The sequence below is a fragment of the Heptranchias perlo genome, chromosome 4 (genome assembly GCF_035084215.1).
Source record: "Heptranchias perlo isolate sHepPer1 chromosome 4, sHepPer1.hap1, whole genome shotgun sequence".
NCBI lineage: Eukaryota > Metazoa > Chordata > Chondrichthyes > Hexanchiformes > Hexanchidae > Heptranchias > Heptranchias perlo.
In genome coordinates, this window is record NC_090328.1 from 78,124,478 (window position 1) to 78,144,750 (window position 20,273).

A 20,273-nucleotide genomic window follows, 5' to 3' on the forward strand; every position below is an offset into this window, starting at 1 on the left:
TTTAAAATTCTATCCATGGTGCCAGAGCTGGAATCAATATAAAATGATTTTAATAGCGGTTCCTGGAACCAGCATTAAAGCACAAACAGGCTTCTTATCATCCTCACTGATTGCACACTCCTGGCATAGTGGTTCAAAAGCATTAGTATGGAACCTATCCAACTACCCTCAAAAGTGTCTGGAAGAACTGTGGGAGAGGGAATTTTTGAAAAAGTACAATTATCAAATTAGAGCTGCCTAGCTTTTGTTGTGCAGAGCCAACTCTCCCAGGGAGGGGCAGCAAACATCTGGCAAAGTCTGGGCATTCACTAAAAGAACATTAATCTCCTACTGTTTAAGGGCTACTATTCTACTATAGCAAGACAATAATTTAAAGGAGTTAAGTTTTACAATAATTTAAAAGGATTTGAGTCTGCTTGCATTGGCCCAATTAAAACATTCCGAAATTGAGCTGTACCTTAGTTCGTTTGTTAACCCAGAGTTGCACGTTACCTAAGCACAATTACAATCTGAAAGCTGTCAATTGCAAACAATAACAGAAGATCTAGGACCGCCCATTTGAGCAAAGATTAAGCCCAAAGTGTAGCAATGAAATTTAACTCTTGACTCACTATTTCACTATTTCCATATCAAGGAAGGAACTTACTGGATTCTGAAGCTACAAACAACAAAGATTAAGAATGCACCCCAATGTTTTGAGAAAATTGGGGTTTGTGCAGCTGGATGTCTTGACCTTCCCTCTCATACCAAGACGAGAAAGGAAAATGGATGGTAACCTTCATATTGTAATTGGGTAATAATGAAAATACACTGCAGACTGATCAGACAACCAAGGAGAAAGAACGACTAAAGTTTTGGGTGTGACGCTTTATCGGCATCATAGAATAGAATTATGGAAATTTACGGCACAGGAGGTCATTCAGCATCTTGTGTCTGTGCCGGCCAAAAAAGAGCCATCATTCCTAATCCCATCTTCCAGCACTTGGTCCATAGCCTTGTAGGTTATGGCACTTCAAGTGCATATCCAAGTACTTTTTAAATGCGATGAGGGTTTCTGCCTCTATCCCCCTTTCAGGCAGTGTGTTCCAGACCCCTACCACCCTCTGGGTGAAAAACTTTCTCCTCAGCTCCCCTCTAATCCTTCTACCATTTACTTTAAATTTATGCCTGGTTATTGACTTCTTTGCTAAGAGAAATAGATCCTTCCTATTCACTCTCTCTAGGCCCCTCATAATTTTATACACCTTAATTAAATCTCCCCTCAGCCTCCTCGGTTCCAAAGAAAACAACCCCAGCCTATCTAATCTTTCCTCATGGCTAGAATTCTCCAATCCTCGCAACATCCTCATAAATGTCCTCTATAGCGCAATCACGTCTTTCCTGTAACGTGGTGACCAGAACTGTACGCAGTACTCAAGCTGTGGCCTAACTAGTGTTTTATACAATTCTAGCATAACCTCCCTACTCTTATATTCTATGCCAAGGCTGATAAAGGAAAGTATCCCGTATGCCTTCTTAGCCACCTTATCTACCTGTCCTGCTACCTTCAGGGATCTGTGGACATACGAACATACGAATTAAGAGCAGGAGTAGGCCATTCAGCCCCTCGAGCCTGCTCTGCCATTTGATAAGATCATGGCTGATCTGATTGTGACCTCAACCCTACTTTCCAAACTACCTACTATAACCTTTGATTCCCTTTTTAATCAGGAATCTATCCAGCTCAGCTTTAAAAATATTCAATGACCCTGCCTCCACCGCTCTCTGGGGAAGGGAGTTCCACAGACTCAAAACCCTCAGAAAAAAATTCTCATCATCTCCATCTTAAATGGGAGACCCCTTATTTTTAAACTGTGGCCCGTAGTTCCAGCCTCTCCCACAAGGGGAAACATCCCCTCAGGATCTTATATGTTTCAATATCATCTCTCATTCTTCTAAACTCCAGTGTATACAGGCCAAACTTGTTCAACCTTTCCTCATAAGATAACCCCCTCATCCCAGGAATCACTCCAAGGTCCCTCTCTTCTTCTACACCTCTCAGTATCCTTCCATTTATTGTATATTCCCTTGCCTTGCTTGACCTCAAATGCATTACCTCACACTTCTCCGGACTGAATTCCATTTGCCACTTTTCTACCCACCTGACCAGTCCATTGCTATCTTCCTGCAGTCTACAGCTTTCTTCCTCACTATCAACCACACTGCCAATTTTTGTATCATCTGCAAAGTTCTTAATCATGCTCCCTACATTTAAGTCTAAATCATTTATACCACAAAAAGCAAGGGATCTAGTACGAAGCCCTGCGGAACCCCACTGGAAACAGCTTTCCAGTCACAAAAACACCCGTTGACCATTACCCTTTGCTGCCTGCCACTGAGCCAATTTTGGATCCAACTTGCCACTTGGATCCCATGGGCTTTTACTTTTTTGACCTGGCTGCCATGTGGGACCTTGTCAAAAGCCTTGCTAAAACCCATGTAGACTACATCAAAGGCGCTACCCTCATCGACCCTCCTTGTTACTTCCTCAAAAAATTCAATTGAGGTAGTCAGACACGAACTTCCCTTAACAAATCCATACTGACTGTCCTTGATTAATCAGTGTCACTTCCGCATTTTCTGTTTATAATGGTCTGTTATACGATTTTTATGAGGCAATAGAAATGCTGTTCTTAAACTGGTGCATCAATATGTACTTTGAAAAGCGGGGAAAAAAAAAATCTTACTGCAGCAGTGGATACTGGATCACAGCTGGCTTTCATTACTCTTTCACCGACATCATGCCACCTTCAAACCAATTTCAAGTGTACCAGCTACAAAACATGCTGTCAACTACTGGTTACTGTAGTTTTATATATCAAATATATAAATACACTGCATGCCGCAGGTATGAAGCTGACATAGGTGAACGGGCAACAAAGCCAATAGGAAGCTTGATCCAAACATATATTGTATCCGACCATATTTATGACTTCAGGTGAACTTCCCATCACCTATGGTACTGAGTCTGCACTAGTCAGTCACAAAAAGCATCCTGTGCAACTGCAACCTTGACTCTTCATCCTCCTTGACCTCTCCACAGTCTTTGACACCACAGACCCGTTCTTCCTCCTATATCTTTCCTCAGCAGTCCAGCTCCATGGTACAAGACTTCTTCTGATTCCACTTACACCCTTTTTAAAATTTGTTCTCAGGGTGTGAACAACACTGGCAAGACCGCATTTATTTCTCATCCCTAGTTGCCCTGAACTGCTGCAGTCCTTGTAGTGATGGTGCTCCCACAATGGCATTAGGTAACAAATTCCAAGGTATTGGCTCAGTAATGATGAGAAATGGCCCAAGTCAGGATGGTATGTAACTTGGAGGGGAATATTGCTGCTCTTCTGGTGATATGATGTGGAGATGCCGATGATGGACTGGGGTTGACAATTGTAAACAATTTTACAACACCAAGTTATAGTCCAACAAATTTATTTTAAATTCCACAAGCTTTCGGAGGCTTCCTCCTTCCTCAGGTGAACGGTATGAACATACCGTTCACCTGAGGAAGGAGGAAGCCTCCGAAAGCTTGTGGAATTTAAAATAAACTTCTGGTGATAGTGAAGGGAGGTTCTTTCAAAGTAACCTTGGCAAGCTGCTGCAGCACATCTAATACATCATATACACTGCAGCCACCGTGTACCAGTGATGGAGGGAGTGGATATTGAGTCCAATAGCAATCATGCTGATCAACCAAATTGCACTGTCCTGGATTGTGTTGAACTTCTTGAGTGTTGCTGCGGCTGCACCCAACCAGGCAAGTGGTGAGTATTTCTTCGCAAACCTTCCTTGAGCCCTATAGATGGCAGAGAGGCTTTGATGCATCATGAAGTCCCTAATCTCTGCCCTAGTCTTTTGGCTACAGTGTTGATATGGTTGGTTCAGTTAAGCTACTGGTCAATGGTGACCCCCAAGATGTTGACCGTGTGGGAGTCAATGATGGTGGTGCCATTGAAGGTCAGTTAGAGATGACTGGGCTTTCTCTTGTTGAAGATGGTCATTACCTGGTACTTAGGTAACATTCGCATCACATGTCACTTGTCAACCCAAGCCTGGTTGTTGCAGACTACCATGGACCGATTCATTATTTGAGGAATTGTGAATGCAGCTGAACAACCCCACTCCTAACTTTATGATGGAGGGAAGGTCATTGATGAATCAGATGATGGCTGAGCTGAGGATAATTCCCTGAGGAACTCCTGAGCAATGTTCTGGAGCTGTGATGATAGTACCTCATCATCTTCCATTTCTCATGCCTCTCAATATCTTCATTGATTGCCATCCCTCATTGAGATCATGTAGCAGGGTACCCTCCCTTCTCTCTCTTCCCCCCGCCTCTGCACCCACTGACTTCTCATTTCAGTGATTTCAACCTACACCTCAACTCCCCTAGTCCCTTCTCCTTTGACTTCACCACCCTCCTGTATTCCCTCAATCTCATTCTTCATATAAACTTCCTCTCTCACATCCTTGAGCATCCCATCAACCTAGTCATCTGTCATGGACTTTCTGTACCTGAAGTCTCTCACTGACGAGGTTACCTTTGACCACTTTCTCATCTCTCTTACCACTCACATCCCTCTATCCTCTTTCAATCCCACTACTCTCATGGAATAAACTCTTCCCCAACTCCCTCACAAATTACCAACTCCACCACCTTTGGCCCTTCACCCATCTGCCACCGTCAACCTACTTAGTTGCTCCCTGCAGCTGCCTCCACCCACTCCCCTTCAAAACCACTATCATGACCTCTCTCCTCATCCATCCAGTTGGCTCATCCATCTTCTTCAACTACCGCCACATCTTCAATCTTCATTTCTCATCTAAAAGGTCCTCAAACATGTCGTCACCTCCCAGCTCAGTGTTCACCTTTCCCAAAACACCCTGTTTGAATCCCTCCAGTTTGGCTTCCACCTTTCTGGAAGCTCTGATATAGCCCTAACCAAAGCTACGAATGACATTCTTCGTGAAATATCCTACCTTGATCTCTTTTCTGCAACTCTCAATACAGTATCATCTTCCAACGGCTCTCCTCTATTGTCCAGTTCCATGAGATTACCCTTGCATGGCTCCATTCCTACCAACGGAATGCAACCAGTGCATCTCCAGAAATGGCTTCTCTTCCCCCATCCCACACTGTCACCTCTCTGGTTCCCCCAAGTATCCCCTCCTCTTCCTTATCTACATGCATCCCCTCAGTTACATCATCCATATATATGTTCACATATACACTGATGATACCCAGCTTTACCTCTCCATCACTTTCCTCGATCTATTGAATGCTCTGTGTCATCATACTGCTTTTTTGACATTGAGTCTTGGATGAGACTAAACTTCCTCCAGTTCAACAAAGTGAAGACAAAAGCCAGTGTGTTTGGCCCTGACACAAACTTCTTGCCACTGATTCTATCCCCATCCACAGCCACTTTCTGAGACTGAACCAGATCATTCATAATCCTGGCATAGTGTTTGAGCCTGAGCATAGATTTAAATCCCACATCTCATCTGTTATCAAGGCTGCTTAGTTGCTTGCACCTTTGCAACACTGCCCACTTCTGTCCCCATGTTAGCTCCTCCACCACTGAAAACCTCAAATAAGCCTTTGTCAGCTTGACTCGACTACTCTAAACGCTCTCTGTTGCCCTCCCATCTTCCACCCTGCATAAACTCAAAACGTATCTAAAACTCTAGCACACATATCCTGTTCTGCACTAAGTACCGCTCACCAATCATCCCATCCTACAATGGTTCCCCATCTCCCAACCCTTTAAATTCAAAATCTTGGTCTATAAATCTGTAGTCTCCTCCAGCCCAAATGCTCCATTCCTCAGACTCCACCCTTCTGTGCAAATCCTCCTCCCTTCACCTCACCATTGATGTTGCAGCTTTCAGCCACCTCAGCCCTACCCTCTGGAACTCCTTTCCTGAATCTCTCCATCTCATCACCCCCTTCTCCAATTTTTAAAAACTCAAGACCCATTTCTTTGACCAAGCTTTCAGTCACACATCCCAATCTCTCCCTTCCTTGCTTGACATCTATTTTCATTATGTTTATTTGTGAAGTCATTTGGGACATGTCTTTACTTTAAAGATGCTATTTAAATGCAAGTTGTCCTCGTCATCATGGAGTACAATCCATCAATACAATTAAATCTTTTGAACTGAGAACATCTAATAGAAATAAATGCCCTCTACAAGCAAAAGTACATTCAATACAATAAAAGCACACCAGCACCCTCTACAGTTTGGTTAAGCTAATGTCTTATCCAATCAGCTCTAAGTGGGACGATTGAGAGACGAAAGTGGAGAATAAAGTGTACTTAAGTCAAATTATTTTTTTCTGAAATAGACGATGCCAATGTCAACATTAATTAAGCAATACCCTGCAATTTTCTTCTCTCCAATTTGGTCATGTAGCTTTATTAAAATGAAGAAACATACAAACATAAAAAATGGCAGACAGGAAAAGACCAGAGTATAGTAAATTTGTTAACAAGCCTTAAAGAAAATCCATAGAAAAATGAATTGGTCTAAATTACAGTAATAAGCCAAACATGTTTCAAAGCGCCTATTATTCATGTGCCTTTAAACAAAGCTTTCCTTGTAGTTACTTCTGTGACATACCAAGGCCTATTTTCCAGGCCGTTGCACCAGGGAATGCTCAGTTCTCAGGTGCAAGGGTCACCAAAAAGGGCAAAGACCCAGATTATCAGGTCTCTACCCCTTTAACATTGCGCAGGGATTTCTGGCACAGAAACAGACCTGAGCAGATAGTAGGCACAGGTCAGATGGAACGAGTCTAATGAAGCAGAAGGAGACATTCCAGCTTTCGTACCTCAATCTCCGAGTCTCCCGGTTGCTGTACCTCCAGCACAGAGACAACTAAAAAAGATGGCATTGTGGTCTCCCTCCTGGTCCTTGAACCCTCACTGACTGCAAGCTCCGAAGGGGCCCTGAGGACAGACCAAAGAACTGCAGGTGGGCCTCCTCTATTTTTGCCCGTCTCCCTACCCCCATCAACAGCCAGAAAATCACTGTGACGTTAACTGCTGCAAACCCTGGTTGGTCTGGAGCTGTCCCTGATTTTCCTGCCCCCATCGCTGACGGAAGGCAGGCCTGTGCCAGGACTGCCTCATGGTCATGGACAGGAAATATTGCACTCCTGTCTGGCACTGGGTTGGGGGAAGGCGGCCAAAAAATCTGTCCTATTAATGCTCTCTCACAAGATATGCAGACTACGAAAAATTGTTGGCACTGATTGAAGAAAAGCAAAAGACTGAGAAAAAGAAACTTAAATAAAAATATCCATGGTGACAGCAGAGATGCTAAAGACCACTTATTGTGCAATACAAAATAATCCAAAAAACTTCCATCAGTTAGAATATTTGGTATTTGGTCAGTATGTAATTCTGAAAAGGTTCATGTCCAAAAGTAGAAACTGTTGTCAGCTTTGTGGGCTGTCAACTTCAAGCGTAACGGTGGCCCAGCTATGCTGCTTATCCTCCACTGAGTTGAAACTTCCTCTATCACATTTCAGCATAGCTTTCAAACAAATAACAACTTGCATTTATATCACATCTTTAATATAGAAAACATCCCAAGGCATTTGATAGAAGCATAATCAGACAAAAATCAACACTAAGCCAAAGATGATGATATTGGGAGGGATAACCAAAAGCTTTTGTCAAGCAGATGAGTTTTTAAAAGGGTCATAAAGAATGAGTGGAGTGAAGGAGGGGCATAGGGAGGGTTAGGACTTAGATGGCAGAAGGCACAGCCGCCAAAGGTGGGCTGAAGGGATTATGGAATGCACAAGAGGCCAGAGTTGGACGATCGCATAGTTCGAGGGTTGTAGAGCTGAAGGAGGTTACAGAGAAAGGAAGGAGCAAGACCATGGAGGGATTTGAACACAAGGATGAGAATTTTAAATTTGAGACATTGGCAGAACCAAGCGCCATTGTAGGTCAGCGAGCACAGGGGTGATGGGTGACTGGAACTCGATGCGAATTAGGATACAGGTAGCGGAGTTTTGGATGATCTGAAGAATGGGAGGCCAACCAGGAGAGCATTGGAATAGTCGAGTCTGGAAGTCACAACACCATGCATGAGGGTTTCAGAAGTAGATGGGCTGAGGCAGGGGTGGAGACAAGGCAACGCTACTGAGGTGGAAGTAGGCAGTCTTTGCGATAGAGCGCATATAGGGTTAGAAACTTAGCTCAGGATCAAGGTTGCGAGCAGTCTAGTTCAACCCAAGATAGTGGCTGGAGAAGGGGCTGGAATCAGTGGCAAGGGTACGAAGTTTGTGGTGGGGCTGAAGACAATGGCTTTAGTCTTCCCAATGTTTAAGTGGAGGAAACTGCAGCTCATCCAGGACTGGATATCAGAAAAGCAGTCTGACAACAGAGAGGCATAGGAGTTATCGAGAAATGTGGTGGGTAGGTAGAGGTGGGTGTCATCAGCCTACAACTGACTCCATGTCGTCAGATGATGTCGCCAAGGGGCAGCATGCAGATGAGGGGGTCAAGGATAGATCCTTGGGGAACGCCAGGGATGACGTTGAGAGAGTGGGAAGAAAAGCCACTGCTGGAGATGCTCAAGCTATGATTGGATGGGTAAGAGTGAAACCAAGTGAGGGCAGTCCCACTGAGCTGAACAACAGAAGAGAGGCATTGGGAGAAGCATGCTGTGGGTGACCATGCCAAAGGCTGTAGAGAGGTCGAGCAGGACCAGGAGGGATAGTACACCACGGTCACATTCACAGATGTTATTTGTGATTTAATTAGAGCAGTTTCTGTGCTGCTGCAAGGGTAGGAACCTAATTGGAGATATTTAAACATGGAATTGTGGGGGGAGGGGCGTGATAACATTGGTTTTATAAGCTAGGTAACTATTTACAATGTCAGCTCGCATGGGGTGAGGAAGGAAAATCAGATGGTCAGCTGCTTAGTGGGAATTAGGGTCAAGGGAGCAAGAGGTGGATCCCATCAATGAGATGCGCTCAGAGAGGGCATTGGGGGAGGAGGAAGTAGGGGAGCAACCTATGGGGATTCAGGGCCAAGGTAGCGAGGGGCCTGGGAAGAGGTTTGGCTTGGTGGGGAAGGGGAGGAAGCCGATGTACCCAGAGCCTAAAGGTAGTCCTAGACACCCAATTAACTGATAGTTTCTAATGGGAACAGTAGAAAGTATCTGAAGAAATGTGGTAATTACAAGGCAGCTTTCATTTTTGTGCCTTCAATATTTTGATTTCCTCATGTATTCAGGCTTTCATGTGTCTATGTTTTGTTATTCTACAATATAAATGAAGGAATGTTGGGTATACCTACACTTGAGATACAAAGCTCATCTAACCACTTGGTTTCACCTGTCAAGACGTTTATAAGCCAGTATTGTTCTCAAATTGTCAGCTTTTTGGAGTGGTGTCGACTAGGAGCGGAGCACGGGATCGGCGATAAGAGGAGGACCGAGGAGAGAGGAGGACCGAGGAGAGAGGAGGACCGAGGAGAGAGGAGGACCGAGGAGAGAGGAGGACCGAGGAGAGAGGAGGACCGAGGAGAGAGGAGGACCGAGGAGAGAGGAGGACCGAGGAGAGAGGAGGACCGAGGAGAGAGGAGGACCGAGGAGAGAGGAGGACCGAGGAGAGAGGAGGACCGAGGAGAGAGGAGGACCGAGGAGAGAGGAGGACCGAGGAGAGAGGAGGACCGAGGAGAGAGGAGGACCGAGGAGAGAGGAGCAGCGAGAGGAGAGAGGAGACAGCGAGAGGAGAGAGGAGACAGCGAGAGGAGAGAGGAGACAGCGAGAGGAGAGAGGAGACAGCGGAGCGGCGATAAGAGGAGCAGCGAGAGGAGACAGCGGAGCGCGGGATCGCGATAAGAGGAGCAGCGAGAGGAGACAGCGGAGCGCGGGATCGGCGATAAGAGGAGCAGCGAGAGGAGACAGCGGAGCGCGGGATCGGCGATAAGAGGAGCAGCGAGAGGAGACAGCGGAGCGCGGGATCGGCGATAAGAGGAGCAGCGAGAGGAGACAGCGGAGCGGCGATAAGAGGAGCAGCGAGAGGAGACAGCGGAGCGGCGATAAGAGGAGCAGCGAGAGGAGACAGCGGAGCGGCGATAAGAGGAGCAGCGAGAGGAGACAGCGGAGCGGCGATAAGAGGAGCAGCGAGAGGAGACAGCGGAGCGCGGGATCGCGATAAGAGGAGCAGCGAGAGGAGACAGCGGAGCGCGGGATCGCGATAAGAGGAGCAGCGAGAGGAGACAGCGGAGCGCGGGATCGCGATAAGAGGAGCAGCGAGAGGAGACAGCGGAGCGCCTGATCGCGATAAGAGGAGCAGCGAGAGGAGACAGCGGAGCGCGGGATCGCGATAAGAGGAGCAGCGAGAGGAGACAGCGGAGCGCGGGATCGCGATAAGAGGAGCAGCGAGAGGAGACAGCGGAGCACGGGATCGGCGATAAGAGGAGCAGCGAGAGGAGACAGCGGAACGCGGGATCGCGATAAGAGGAGCAGCGAGAGGAGACAGCGGAGCACGGGATCGCGATAAGAGGAGCAGCGAGAGGAGACAGCGGAGCGGCGATAAGAGGAGCAGCGAGAGGAGACAGCGGAGCGCGGGATCGCGATAAGAGGAGCAGCGAGAGGAGACAGCGGAGCGCGGGATCGCGATAAGAGGAGCAGCGAGAGGAGACAGCGGAGCGCGGGATCGCGATAAGAGGAGCAGCGAGAGGAGACAGCGGAGCGGCGATAAGAGGAGCAGCGAGAGGAGACAGCGGAGCGGCGATAAGAGGAGCAGCGAGAGGAGACAGCGGAGCGGCGATAAGAGGAGCAACGAGAGGAGACAGCGGAGCGGCGATAAGAGGAGCAGCGAGAGGAGACAGCGGAGCGGCGATAAGAGGAGCAGCGAGAGGAGACAGCGGAGCGGCGATAAGAGGAGCAACGAGAGGAGACAGCGGAGCGCGGGATCGGCGATAAGAGGAGCAGCGAGAGGAGACAGCGGAGCGCGGGATCGCGATAAGAGGAGCAGCGAGAGGAGACAGCGGAGCACGGGATCGCGATAAGAGGAGCAGCGAGAGGAGACAGCGGAGCACGGGATCGCGATAAGAGGAGCAGCGAGAGGAGACAGCGGAGCGCGGGATCGGCGATAAGAGGAGCAGCGAGAGGAGACAGCGGAGCGCGGGATCGGCGATAAGAGGAGCAGCGAGAGGAGACAGCGGAGCGCGGGATCGGCGATAAGAGGAGCAGCGAGAGGAGACAGCGGAGCGCAGGATCGCGATAAGAGGAGCAGCGAGAGGAGACAGCGGAGCGCGGGATCGGCGATAAGAGGAGCAGCGAGAGGAGACAGCGGAGCGCGGGATCGCGATAAGAGGAGCAGCGAGAGGAGACAGCGGAGCGCAGGATCGCGATAAGAGGAGCAGCGAGAGGAGACAGCGGAGCGCGGGATCGGCGATAAGAGGAGCAGCGAGAGGAGACAGCGGAGCGCGGGATCGCGATAAGAGGAGCAGCGAGAGAAGACAGCGGAGCGCGGGATCGCGATAAGAGGAGCAGCGAGAGAAGACAGCGGAGCGCGGGATCGCGATAAGAGGAGCAGCGAGAGGAGACAGCGGAGCACGGGATCGGCGATAAGAGGAGCGAGAGGAGACAGCGGAGCACGGGATCGGCGATAAGAGGAGCAGCGAGAGGAGACAGCGGAGCGCAGGATCGGCGATAAGAGGAGCGAGAGGAGACAGCGGAGCACGGGATCGGCGATAAGAGGAGCAGCGAGAGGAGACAGCGGAGCGCAGGATCGCGGTAAGAGGAGCAGCGAGAGGAGACAGCGGAGCGGCGATAAGAGGAGCAGCGAGAGGAGACAGCAGAGCACGGGATCGGCGATAAGAGGAGCAGCGAGAGGAGACAGCGGAGCGCGGGATCGGCGATAAGAGGAGCAGCGAGAGGAGACAGCGGAGCGCGGGATCGGCGATAAGAGGAGCAGCGAGAGGAGACAGCGGAGCGCGGGATCGGCGATAAGAGGAGCAGCGAGAGGAGACAGCGGAGCACGGGATCGCGATAAGAGGAGCAGCGAGAGGAGACAGCGGAGCGCGGGATTGCGATAAGAGGAGCAGCGAGAGGAGACAGCGGAGCACGGGATCGGCGATAAGAGGAGCAGCGAGAGGAGACAGCGGAGCGCGGGATCGGCGATAAGAGGAGCAGCGAGAGGAGACAGCGGAGCGCGGGATCGGCGATAAGAGGAGCAGCGAGAGGAGACAGCGGAGCGCGGGATCGGCGATAAGAGGAGCAGCGAGAGGAGACAGCGGAGCACGGGATCGGCGATAAGAGGAGCAGCGAGAGGAGACAGCGGAGCGGCGATAAGAGGAGCAGCGAGAGGAGACAGCAGAGCGCGGGATCGGCGATAAGAGGAGCAGCGAGAGGAGACAGCGGAGCACGGGATCGCGATAAGAGGAGCAGCGACAGGAGACAGCGGAGCGCGGGATCGCGATAAGAGGAGCAGCGAGAGGAGACAGCAGAGCGCGGGATCGGCGATAAGAGGAGCAGCGAGAGGAGACAGCGGAGCACGGGATCGCGATAAGAGGAGCAGCGAGAGGAGACAGCGGAGCGCGGGATCGCGATAAGAGGAGCAGCGAGAGGAGACAGCGGAGCGCAGGATCGCGATAAGAGGAGCAGCGAGAGGAGACAGCGGAGCGCGGGATCGCGATAAGAGGAGCAGCGAGAGGAGACAGCGGAGCACGGGATCGCGATAAGAGGAGCAGCGAGAGGAGACAGCGGAGCACGGGATCGCGATAAGAAGAGCAGCGAGAGGAGACAGCTGAGCGCGGGATCGGCGATAAGAGGAGCAGCGAGAGGAGACAGCGGAGCACGGGATCGGCGATAAGAGGAGCAGTGAGAGGAGACAGCGGAGCGCAGGATCGGCGATAAGAGGAGCAGCGAGAGGAGACAGCGGAGCACGGGATCGGCGATAAGAGGAGCAGCGAGAGGAGACAGCGGAGCACGGGATCGGCGATAAGAGGAGCAGCGAGAGGAGACAGCGGAGCGCGGGATCGGCGATAAGAGGAGCAGCGAGAGGAGACAGCGGAGCGCAGGATCGGCGATAAGAGGAGCAGCGAGAGGAGACAGCGGAGCACGGGATCGGCGATAAGAGGAGCAGCGAGAGGAGACAGCGGAGCGCGGGATCGCGATAAGAGGAGCAGCGAGAGGAGACAGCGGAGCGCGGGATCGCGATAAGAGGAGCAGCGAGAGGAGACAGCGGAGCGCGGGATCGCGATAAGAGGAGCAGCGAGAGGAGACAGCGGAGCACGGGATCGCGATAAGAGGAGCAGCGAGAGGAGACAGCGGAGCGCGGGATCGCGATAAGAGGAGCAGCGAGAGGAGACAGCGGAGCGCGGGATCGCGATAAGAGGAGCAGCGAGAGGAGACAGCGGAGCGCGGGATCGCGATAAGAGGAGCAGCGAGAGGAGACAGCGGAGCGCGGGATCGCGATAAGAGGAGCAGCGAGAGGAGACAGCGGAGCGTCGATAAGAGGAGCAGCGAGAGGAGACAGCGGAGCGCGGGATCGCGATAAGAGGAGCAGCGAGAGGAGACAGCGGAGCGCGGGATCGCGATAAGTGGAGCAGCGAGAGGAGACAGCAGAGCGGTGATAAGAGGAGCAGCGAGAGGAGACAGCGGAGCGGTGATAAGAGGAGCAGCGAGAGGAGACAGCGGAGCGGCGATAAGAGGAGCAGCGAGAGGAGACAGCGGAGCACGGGATCGCGATAAGAGGAGCAGCGAGAGGAGACAGCGGAGCACGGGATCACGATAAGAGGAGCAGCGAGAGGAGACAGCGGAGCACGGGATCGCGATAAGAGGAGCAGCGAGAGGAGACAGCGGAGCGCGGGATCGGCGATAAGAGGAGCAGCGAGAGGAGACAGCGGAGCGCAGGATCGGCGATAAGAGGAGCAGCGAGAGGAGACAGCGGAGCGCAGGATCGGCGATAAGAGGAGCAGCGAGAGGAGACAGCGGAGCACGGGATCGCGATAAGAGGAGCAGCGAGAGGAGACAGCGGAGCGCGGGATCGCGATAAGAGGAGCAGCGAGAGGAGACAGCGGAGCACGGGATCGCGATAAGAGGAGCAGCGAGAGGAGACAGCGGAGCGCGGGATCGGCGATAAGAGGAGGACACAGCTAGACAGACCAGATGCAGGGAGGATATTTCCCCTGGCTGGGGAGTCTAGAACGAGGGGTCACAGTCTCAGAATACAGGGTAGGACATTTCGGACTGAGATGAGGAGAAATGTCTTCACTCAGAGGGTGGTGAACCTGTAGAATTCCCTACCACAGAAGGCTGTGGAGGCCAAGTCACTGATTATATTTAAGAAGGAGATAGATAGATTTCTCGACACAAAAGGCATCAAGGGGTATGGGGAGAGAGTGGGAATATGGTATTGAGATAGAGGATCAGCCACGCTAATATTGAATGACGGAGGCAGGCTCGAAGGGCCAAATGGCCTACTCCTGCTCCTATTTTCTATGTTTCTATGAGAGGAGAGAGAGCGAGCGAGAGCGGAGCGCAGGATCGGCGATAAAAGGAGCAAGAGAGGAGAGAGAGAGGAGAGAGAGAGGAGCGTGGGCAGGGCGAGAGGTGAAAATACACCTATCGTGACGTCAGCACAAGGGAAGGAGCTGATTTGTGAGTAGCTCGTGAGTGTCTTTTTTAAGTCTTTAAGTTTATTTTTGTTGAGTTTAGTTAATATGATAAATGGAGGCATGGCAGGGAACCTCTGACCCGTCGAATGCACATCTTGTGCCATGTGGGAACTCCAGGATGCTTCCCGTGTCCTGGACAACCACAGGTGCGGGAAGTGTCGTCAGCTCGAGGAGCTCGATGTCCGGGTTTCAGAGCTTGAGCAGCAGCTGGCATCACTGCAGTGCATCCACGAGGCTGAGAGCTACGTGGATAGCACGTTTCTGAAGGTGGTCACCCCACAGCTTAGGAGAGTGCAGACAGAGAGGGACTGGGTAACTGCCAGACAGACAAGGAGGACCAGGCAGGTGGTGCAGGAGTCCCCCTCAGAGCATCTCACCCTCTAACCAAGAAGGGACAGGGTTCCTCTGGGGAGTATAGCCACAGCCAAGACCATAGCACCATGGGTGCCTCAGCTGTACGGGGGTGGGGAGGGGGGGGAAAGGAGAAAGGTCAGGAGAGCAATAGTGATAGGGGATTCTATCGTTAAGGGAACAGACAGGTGTTTCTGCGGCGGCAGACGTGATTCCAGGATGGTATGTTGCGTCCCTGGTGCCAGGGTCAAGGATGTCACTGAGCAGCTGCAGAACATTCTGGAGAGGAAGGGTGAACAGCCAGAGGTCATGGTCCATATCGGTACCACCAACATAGGTAGAAAGAGGGATGAGGTCATGCAGGCAGATTTTAAGGAGTTAGGAAAGAGATTAACAAGCAAGACCTCAAGGGTAATAAGCTCCGGATTAATCCCGTGCCATGCGCTAGCGAGTATAGAAATAGGAGGATAGAGCAGATGAATGCATGGCTGGAGAGATGGTGCAGGAGGGAGTGCTTTAGATTCCTGGGGCATTGGGACCAGTACAGGCCAGACGGGTTGCACCTCAACAGAGCTGGGACCAATGTCCTCGTGGAGGTTCACTAGTGCTGTTGGGGGGGGGTTAAACTAATTTGGCGGGGGATGGGCACCAAGACGTAGCATTGGAAAGGAGAAACAAGGAGCTCAAAGGATTGGAATTGAGAGAAAAAGATAGTACTAGAATAAGAAATAGTACAGCATTAGGTGGGGTCAGACTAAGAGAGAGTACAAGAAAGTCTAAGATTGGTTTACAGTGCATGTGTGTAAACACACGAAGCATGGTAAACTGGGTTGGTGAGCTGCAGGCGCAAATAGCCACATGGGAATATGATGTTGTGGCGATAACGGAGACCTGGCTCAGAAAAGGGCAGGATTGGGTACTAAATCTTCCTGGATACAAAGTGTTCAGGAAAGATAGGGAAGGAAAGAAAGGAGGGGGGTGGTGGCAGTATTGATTAAGGAGAATATTGCAATGCTGGAGAGAGAGGATGTCCTGTGGGGGTCAAGGACAGAATCTGTTTGGTTAGAGTTAAGAAATAAAAGAGGTGCCTTTACATTACTGGGTGTATTCTATAGGCCACCAACTAGTGGGAAGGATATAGAGGAGCAAATTTGCAGGGAAATTACAGAGAGGTGCAAAAGCGATAGAGCAGTGATAGCAGGGGACTTCAACCAATCTTAAACAGACTGGGATAGTAATAATAAGAGGCAAAGAGGGGGAGGGATTTTTGAAGTGTGTTGAGGAGAACTTTCTTGACCAGCACATTTCCAGCCCAACAAGGAAGGAGGCATTGTTGGATTTGGTTTTGGGGAATGAGGCGGGCCAAGTGGAACAAGTGTCAGTGGGGGAACATTTAGGGAACAGCAATCATAGTATCATAAGGTTTAGAATAGTTATGGAAAAGGACATAGACCACTCTAAAGTAAAAATACTCAATTGGAGGAGAGCTAATTTCAGTGGGATGAGAATGGATCTGGCCCGGGTAAATTGGAATCAAAGATTGGCAGGTAAAACTGTAATTGAACAGTGGCCGGCATTTAAGGAGGAGATGGTTCGGGTACAGTCTAGGTACATTCCCACAAGGGAGAAAGGTAGGGCAATTAAAGCCAGAACTCCCTGAATGGCAAGAGAGATAGAGAGCAAGATGAAGCAGAAAAATGGGGCATATAACAGATGTCAGGCTGATAACACAAGTGAGAACCAGGCTGAATATAGAAAGTTCAGAGGGGAAGTGAAAAAGGAAATGAGGGGCAAAGAGAGTATGAAAATAGACTGGCAGCCAACATGAAAGGGAATCCAAAAGTCTTCTACAGGCATGTGAACAGTAAACAGGTAGCAAGAGGAGGGGTGGGGCCGATTTGGGGCCAAAAAGGAGATCTACTCATGGAGGCAAAGGGCATGACCAAGATACTAAATGAGTACTTTACATCTGTCTTTACCAAGGAAGAAGATGCTGCCAGACTCTCAGCAAAGGAAGATGTAGTTGAGATACTGGATGGGCTAAAAATTAAAAGGAGGTACTAGAAAGGCTAGCTGTACTTAAAGAAGATAAGTCACCCGGTCCAGATGGGAAGCATCCTAGGTTGCTGAGGGAAGAAAGGGTGGAAATTGCAGAGGTGCTGGCCATAATCTTCCAAACATCCGTAGATATGGGGGTGGTGCCAAAGGACTGGAGAATTGCAAATGTTACACCCTTGTTCAAAAAAGGGTGTAAGGATAAACCCAGCAACTAAAGGCCAGTCAGTTTAACCTCAGCAGTGGGGAAACTTTTAGAAACGATAACCCGGGACAGAATTAACAATAACTTGGACAGGTGTGGATTGATTAGGGAAAGCCAGCACGGATTTGTTAAAGGCAAATCGTGTTTAACTAACGTGATAGAGTTTTTTGATGAGGTAACAGAGAGGATAGATGAGGGCAATGCAGCTGACGTGGTGTATGCGGACTTTCAAAAGGCATTTGATAAAATGCCGCTTAATAGGCTTGTCATCAAGATTGAAGCCCATGGAATAAAAGAGGCAGCAGCAACATGGACACAGAATTGGCTAAACAACAGCAAACAGAGAGTAGTGGTGAACGGTTGTTTTTCCAACTGAAGGGAGGTGTACAGTGATGTTCCTGAGGGGTCGGTACTAAGACCACTGCTTTTCTTGATATATATTAATGATTTGGACTTGGGTATACAGGACACAATTTCAAAATTTGCAGATGACACAAAACTTGGAAGTGTAGTGAACAGTGAGGAGGATAATGATAGACTTCAAGAGGATCTAGAAAGGCTGGTGGAATGGGTGTACACGTGGCAGATGAAATTTAACAGGAAAATGTGAGGTGATACATTTCAGTAGGAAGAATGAGAGGCAATATAAACTAGAGGGCACAATTCTAAAAGGGGTGCAGGAACAGAGGGATCTGGAGATATATATACACAAATTGTTAAAGGTGGCAGGGCAGGTTGAGAAAGCGGTTAAAAAAGCTTACGGGATCCTGGGCTTTATAAATAGAGGCATTGAGCACAAAAGCAAGGAAGTCATGATGAACATTTATAAAACACCGGTTCGGCCACAACTGGAGTATTGTGTCCAGGTCTGGGCACCACACTTTAGGTAAGATGTGAAGGCCTTAGAGAGAGTGCAGGAGAGATTTACTAGAATGATCCCAGGGATGAAGGACTTTAGTTACGAGGATAGACTGGGGAAGCTGGTGTTGTTCTCCCTGGAACAGAGAAGGTTGAGAGGAGATTTGATAGAGGTATTCAAAATCATGAAGGGTCTAGACAGAGTAGAGAGAGAGAAATTGTACCTGTTGGCGGAAGGGTCAAGAACCAGAGGGCATAGATTTCAGGTGATTGGTAGAAAAACCAAAGGTGATATGAGGGAAATTTTTTTTACACTGAGTGGTTATGATCTGAATGCACTGCCCGAGCGGGTGGTGGAGGCAGATTCAATCATGGTGTTCAAAAGGGAACTGAATAAGTACTTGAAAGGAAAAAATTTGCAGGGTTATGGGATAGGGCAGGGGAGATGTGACTAGCTGGATTGGTCTTGCATGAAGCCGGCACGGACTCGATGGGCCAAATGTCCTCCTTCCGTGCTGTAACCTTTCTAGATTCTATTTTGAAGTTGCACATTAGCTATTGATAATTTTCTAGGAAAGAAGGGAAGAAAAAGTTGCATTTATATAATTCCTTTCACAGGATGTACCAAAGCACTTCATAGCCAATGAAGTACTTTTGAAGTGTACTAACTGTTGCAATGTAGGGAAATGCAGCAGTCAATTTGCACACAGCAAGGTCCCAAGAAAAGCAATGAGATGAATCCTCAGATAGTATGTTTTAGTGATGTCATGAGGGATAAATGTTGGCCAGGACACTGGGAGAACTTCCCTGCTCTTCTTCAGATATTGCCATGGGGTCTTTTATATACAAATGAGAGGCCAGATGGGGCCTCACTTTACTATCTCATCCAAAAGGCATTCACTCAGTACTGCACTGAAGTGTCATCCTGGATTACATGCTCAAGTCTCGAGTACGACTTGAACCTACGACCTTCTGACTCAGGAGACGACAGTGCTACCACTGAGCATTTATATTTAGTTAAATACTGCAACCTCATACATTGTAATTCTACAATGCCAGTAATTACACAATGCCAGTAATAACTTACTTATAAATTGATCAGTACTTTGCATGCTCTAGCGTCTTTCTAAGAGGGCGAAGAAAGTTTTAAGCAAGTGTCAACACCTGACTAACCCAAAACAAGTTCAAATCAAGTCTGACTGCAGCCTTCACCCTTTCCCAGCAACATTAATGTTGAATCAGACATACTTGTTCCGTTTTTCTGAGTGACTGTCTCTGGGATAACGATGCTATGCTACGCTACATCAGTATGACTGCATAACTGGCAAAGATCATTTTTCAAAATATTGGTAAATGATTGTAAGTACAGTAAAGGTGTTCATGAGAATTCCTTACAAAATACAAGAACATTCTTTGTAACTACAGCACCCTCTAGTGCAGCATTTTGCTCTTGCAAATTCATCAGACTAGAGGACCTCAGATAAAAAGGGAACGTGAAGCTCCAGTTTGTAAGTCTCCAGCCCAAGGTTCATTAAACCTTCAAAACATATTTAAGCTAGCCCCATGTTGCATTTTTTGCTGCCTACTTGCCGAAAATATTACTTGGCCATTTGAAAAGGGTGCAGCTGTGTATGGATTACCTTGCCTATGGGAATAGGCTTCTTTAAAGGCGTTGGTTGGAAAGTTGGATTGTTTTGTTATATTGTTTTATTCATTTTCGTTGCTGGTTAGGCCTGATTTTTTTGCACCGCAAGACTTTTCTTTCCAACTTCACTTCTTATAACAGTCATGCTTCCAACTGCGATTTCACTTGCAAAAATGAAAGTGGACGTGATGGAAAATCCTTTAGGTGTTCCAACAGCATTCCTTGATTTGGAAGAGAGAGCAGTTTTTGACGGTACAAAAATGGCAAGAGCGACTTACAATACCTCGCACATTGTAAATACAACTGTCCTTCCCTTGGAACCACATTTACTAACCCAGACAGTCCGTGCTAAGCATGTCAGAGGAGACCTGTCTTTGGAATCTGTACTTCACAAAGGAGGCTGCTACATAGTTATGTCAGCTCTTGGAGGCCAACCTACAGACAATAGGAACCTCTGGAA

At 49.0% G+C, this 20,273-nt stretch overlaps 1 protein-coding gene across 2 annotated transcripts in view; it reads right to left on the bottom strand.

Moving 5' to 3' along the window:
• fancc (FA complementation group C) overlaps positions 1 to 20,273 on the bottom strand; it is a 241,255-nt gene that overhangs the window by 136,597 nt on the left and 84,385 nt on the right. The window contains exon 1 of one of the 2 annotated variants that reach the window (XM_067983193.1): positions 6,875 to 7,085. The exons of the other annotated variant lie outside the window; for it this stretch is intronic. Coding sequence (XP_067839294.1) covers positions 6,875 to 6,937 — 63 coding nt within the window. The 5' untranslated portion in view covers positions 6,938 to 7,085. Of the gene's footprint in view, positions 1 to 6,874; positions 7,086 to 20,273 lie in introns of those variants that run through there. 2 annotated transcript variants of the gene reach the window in all.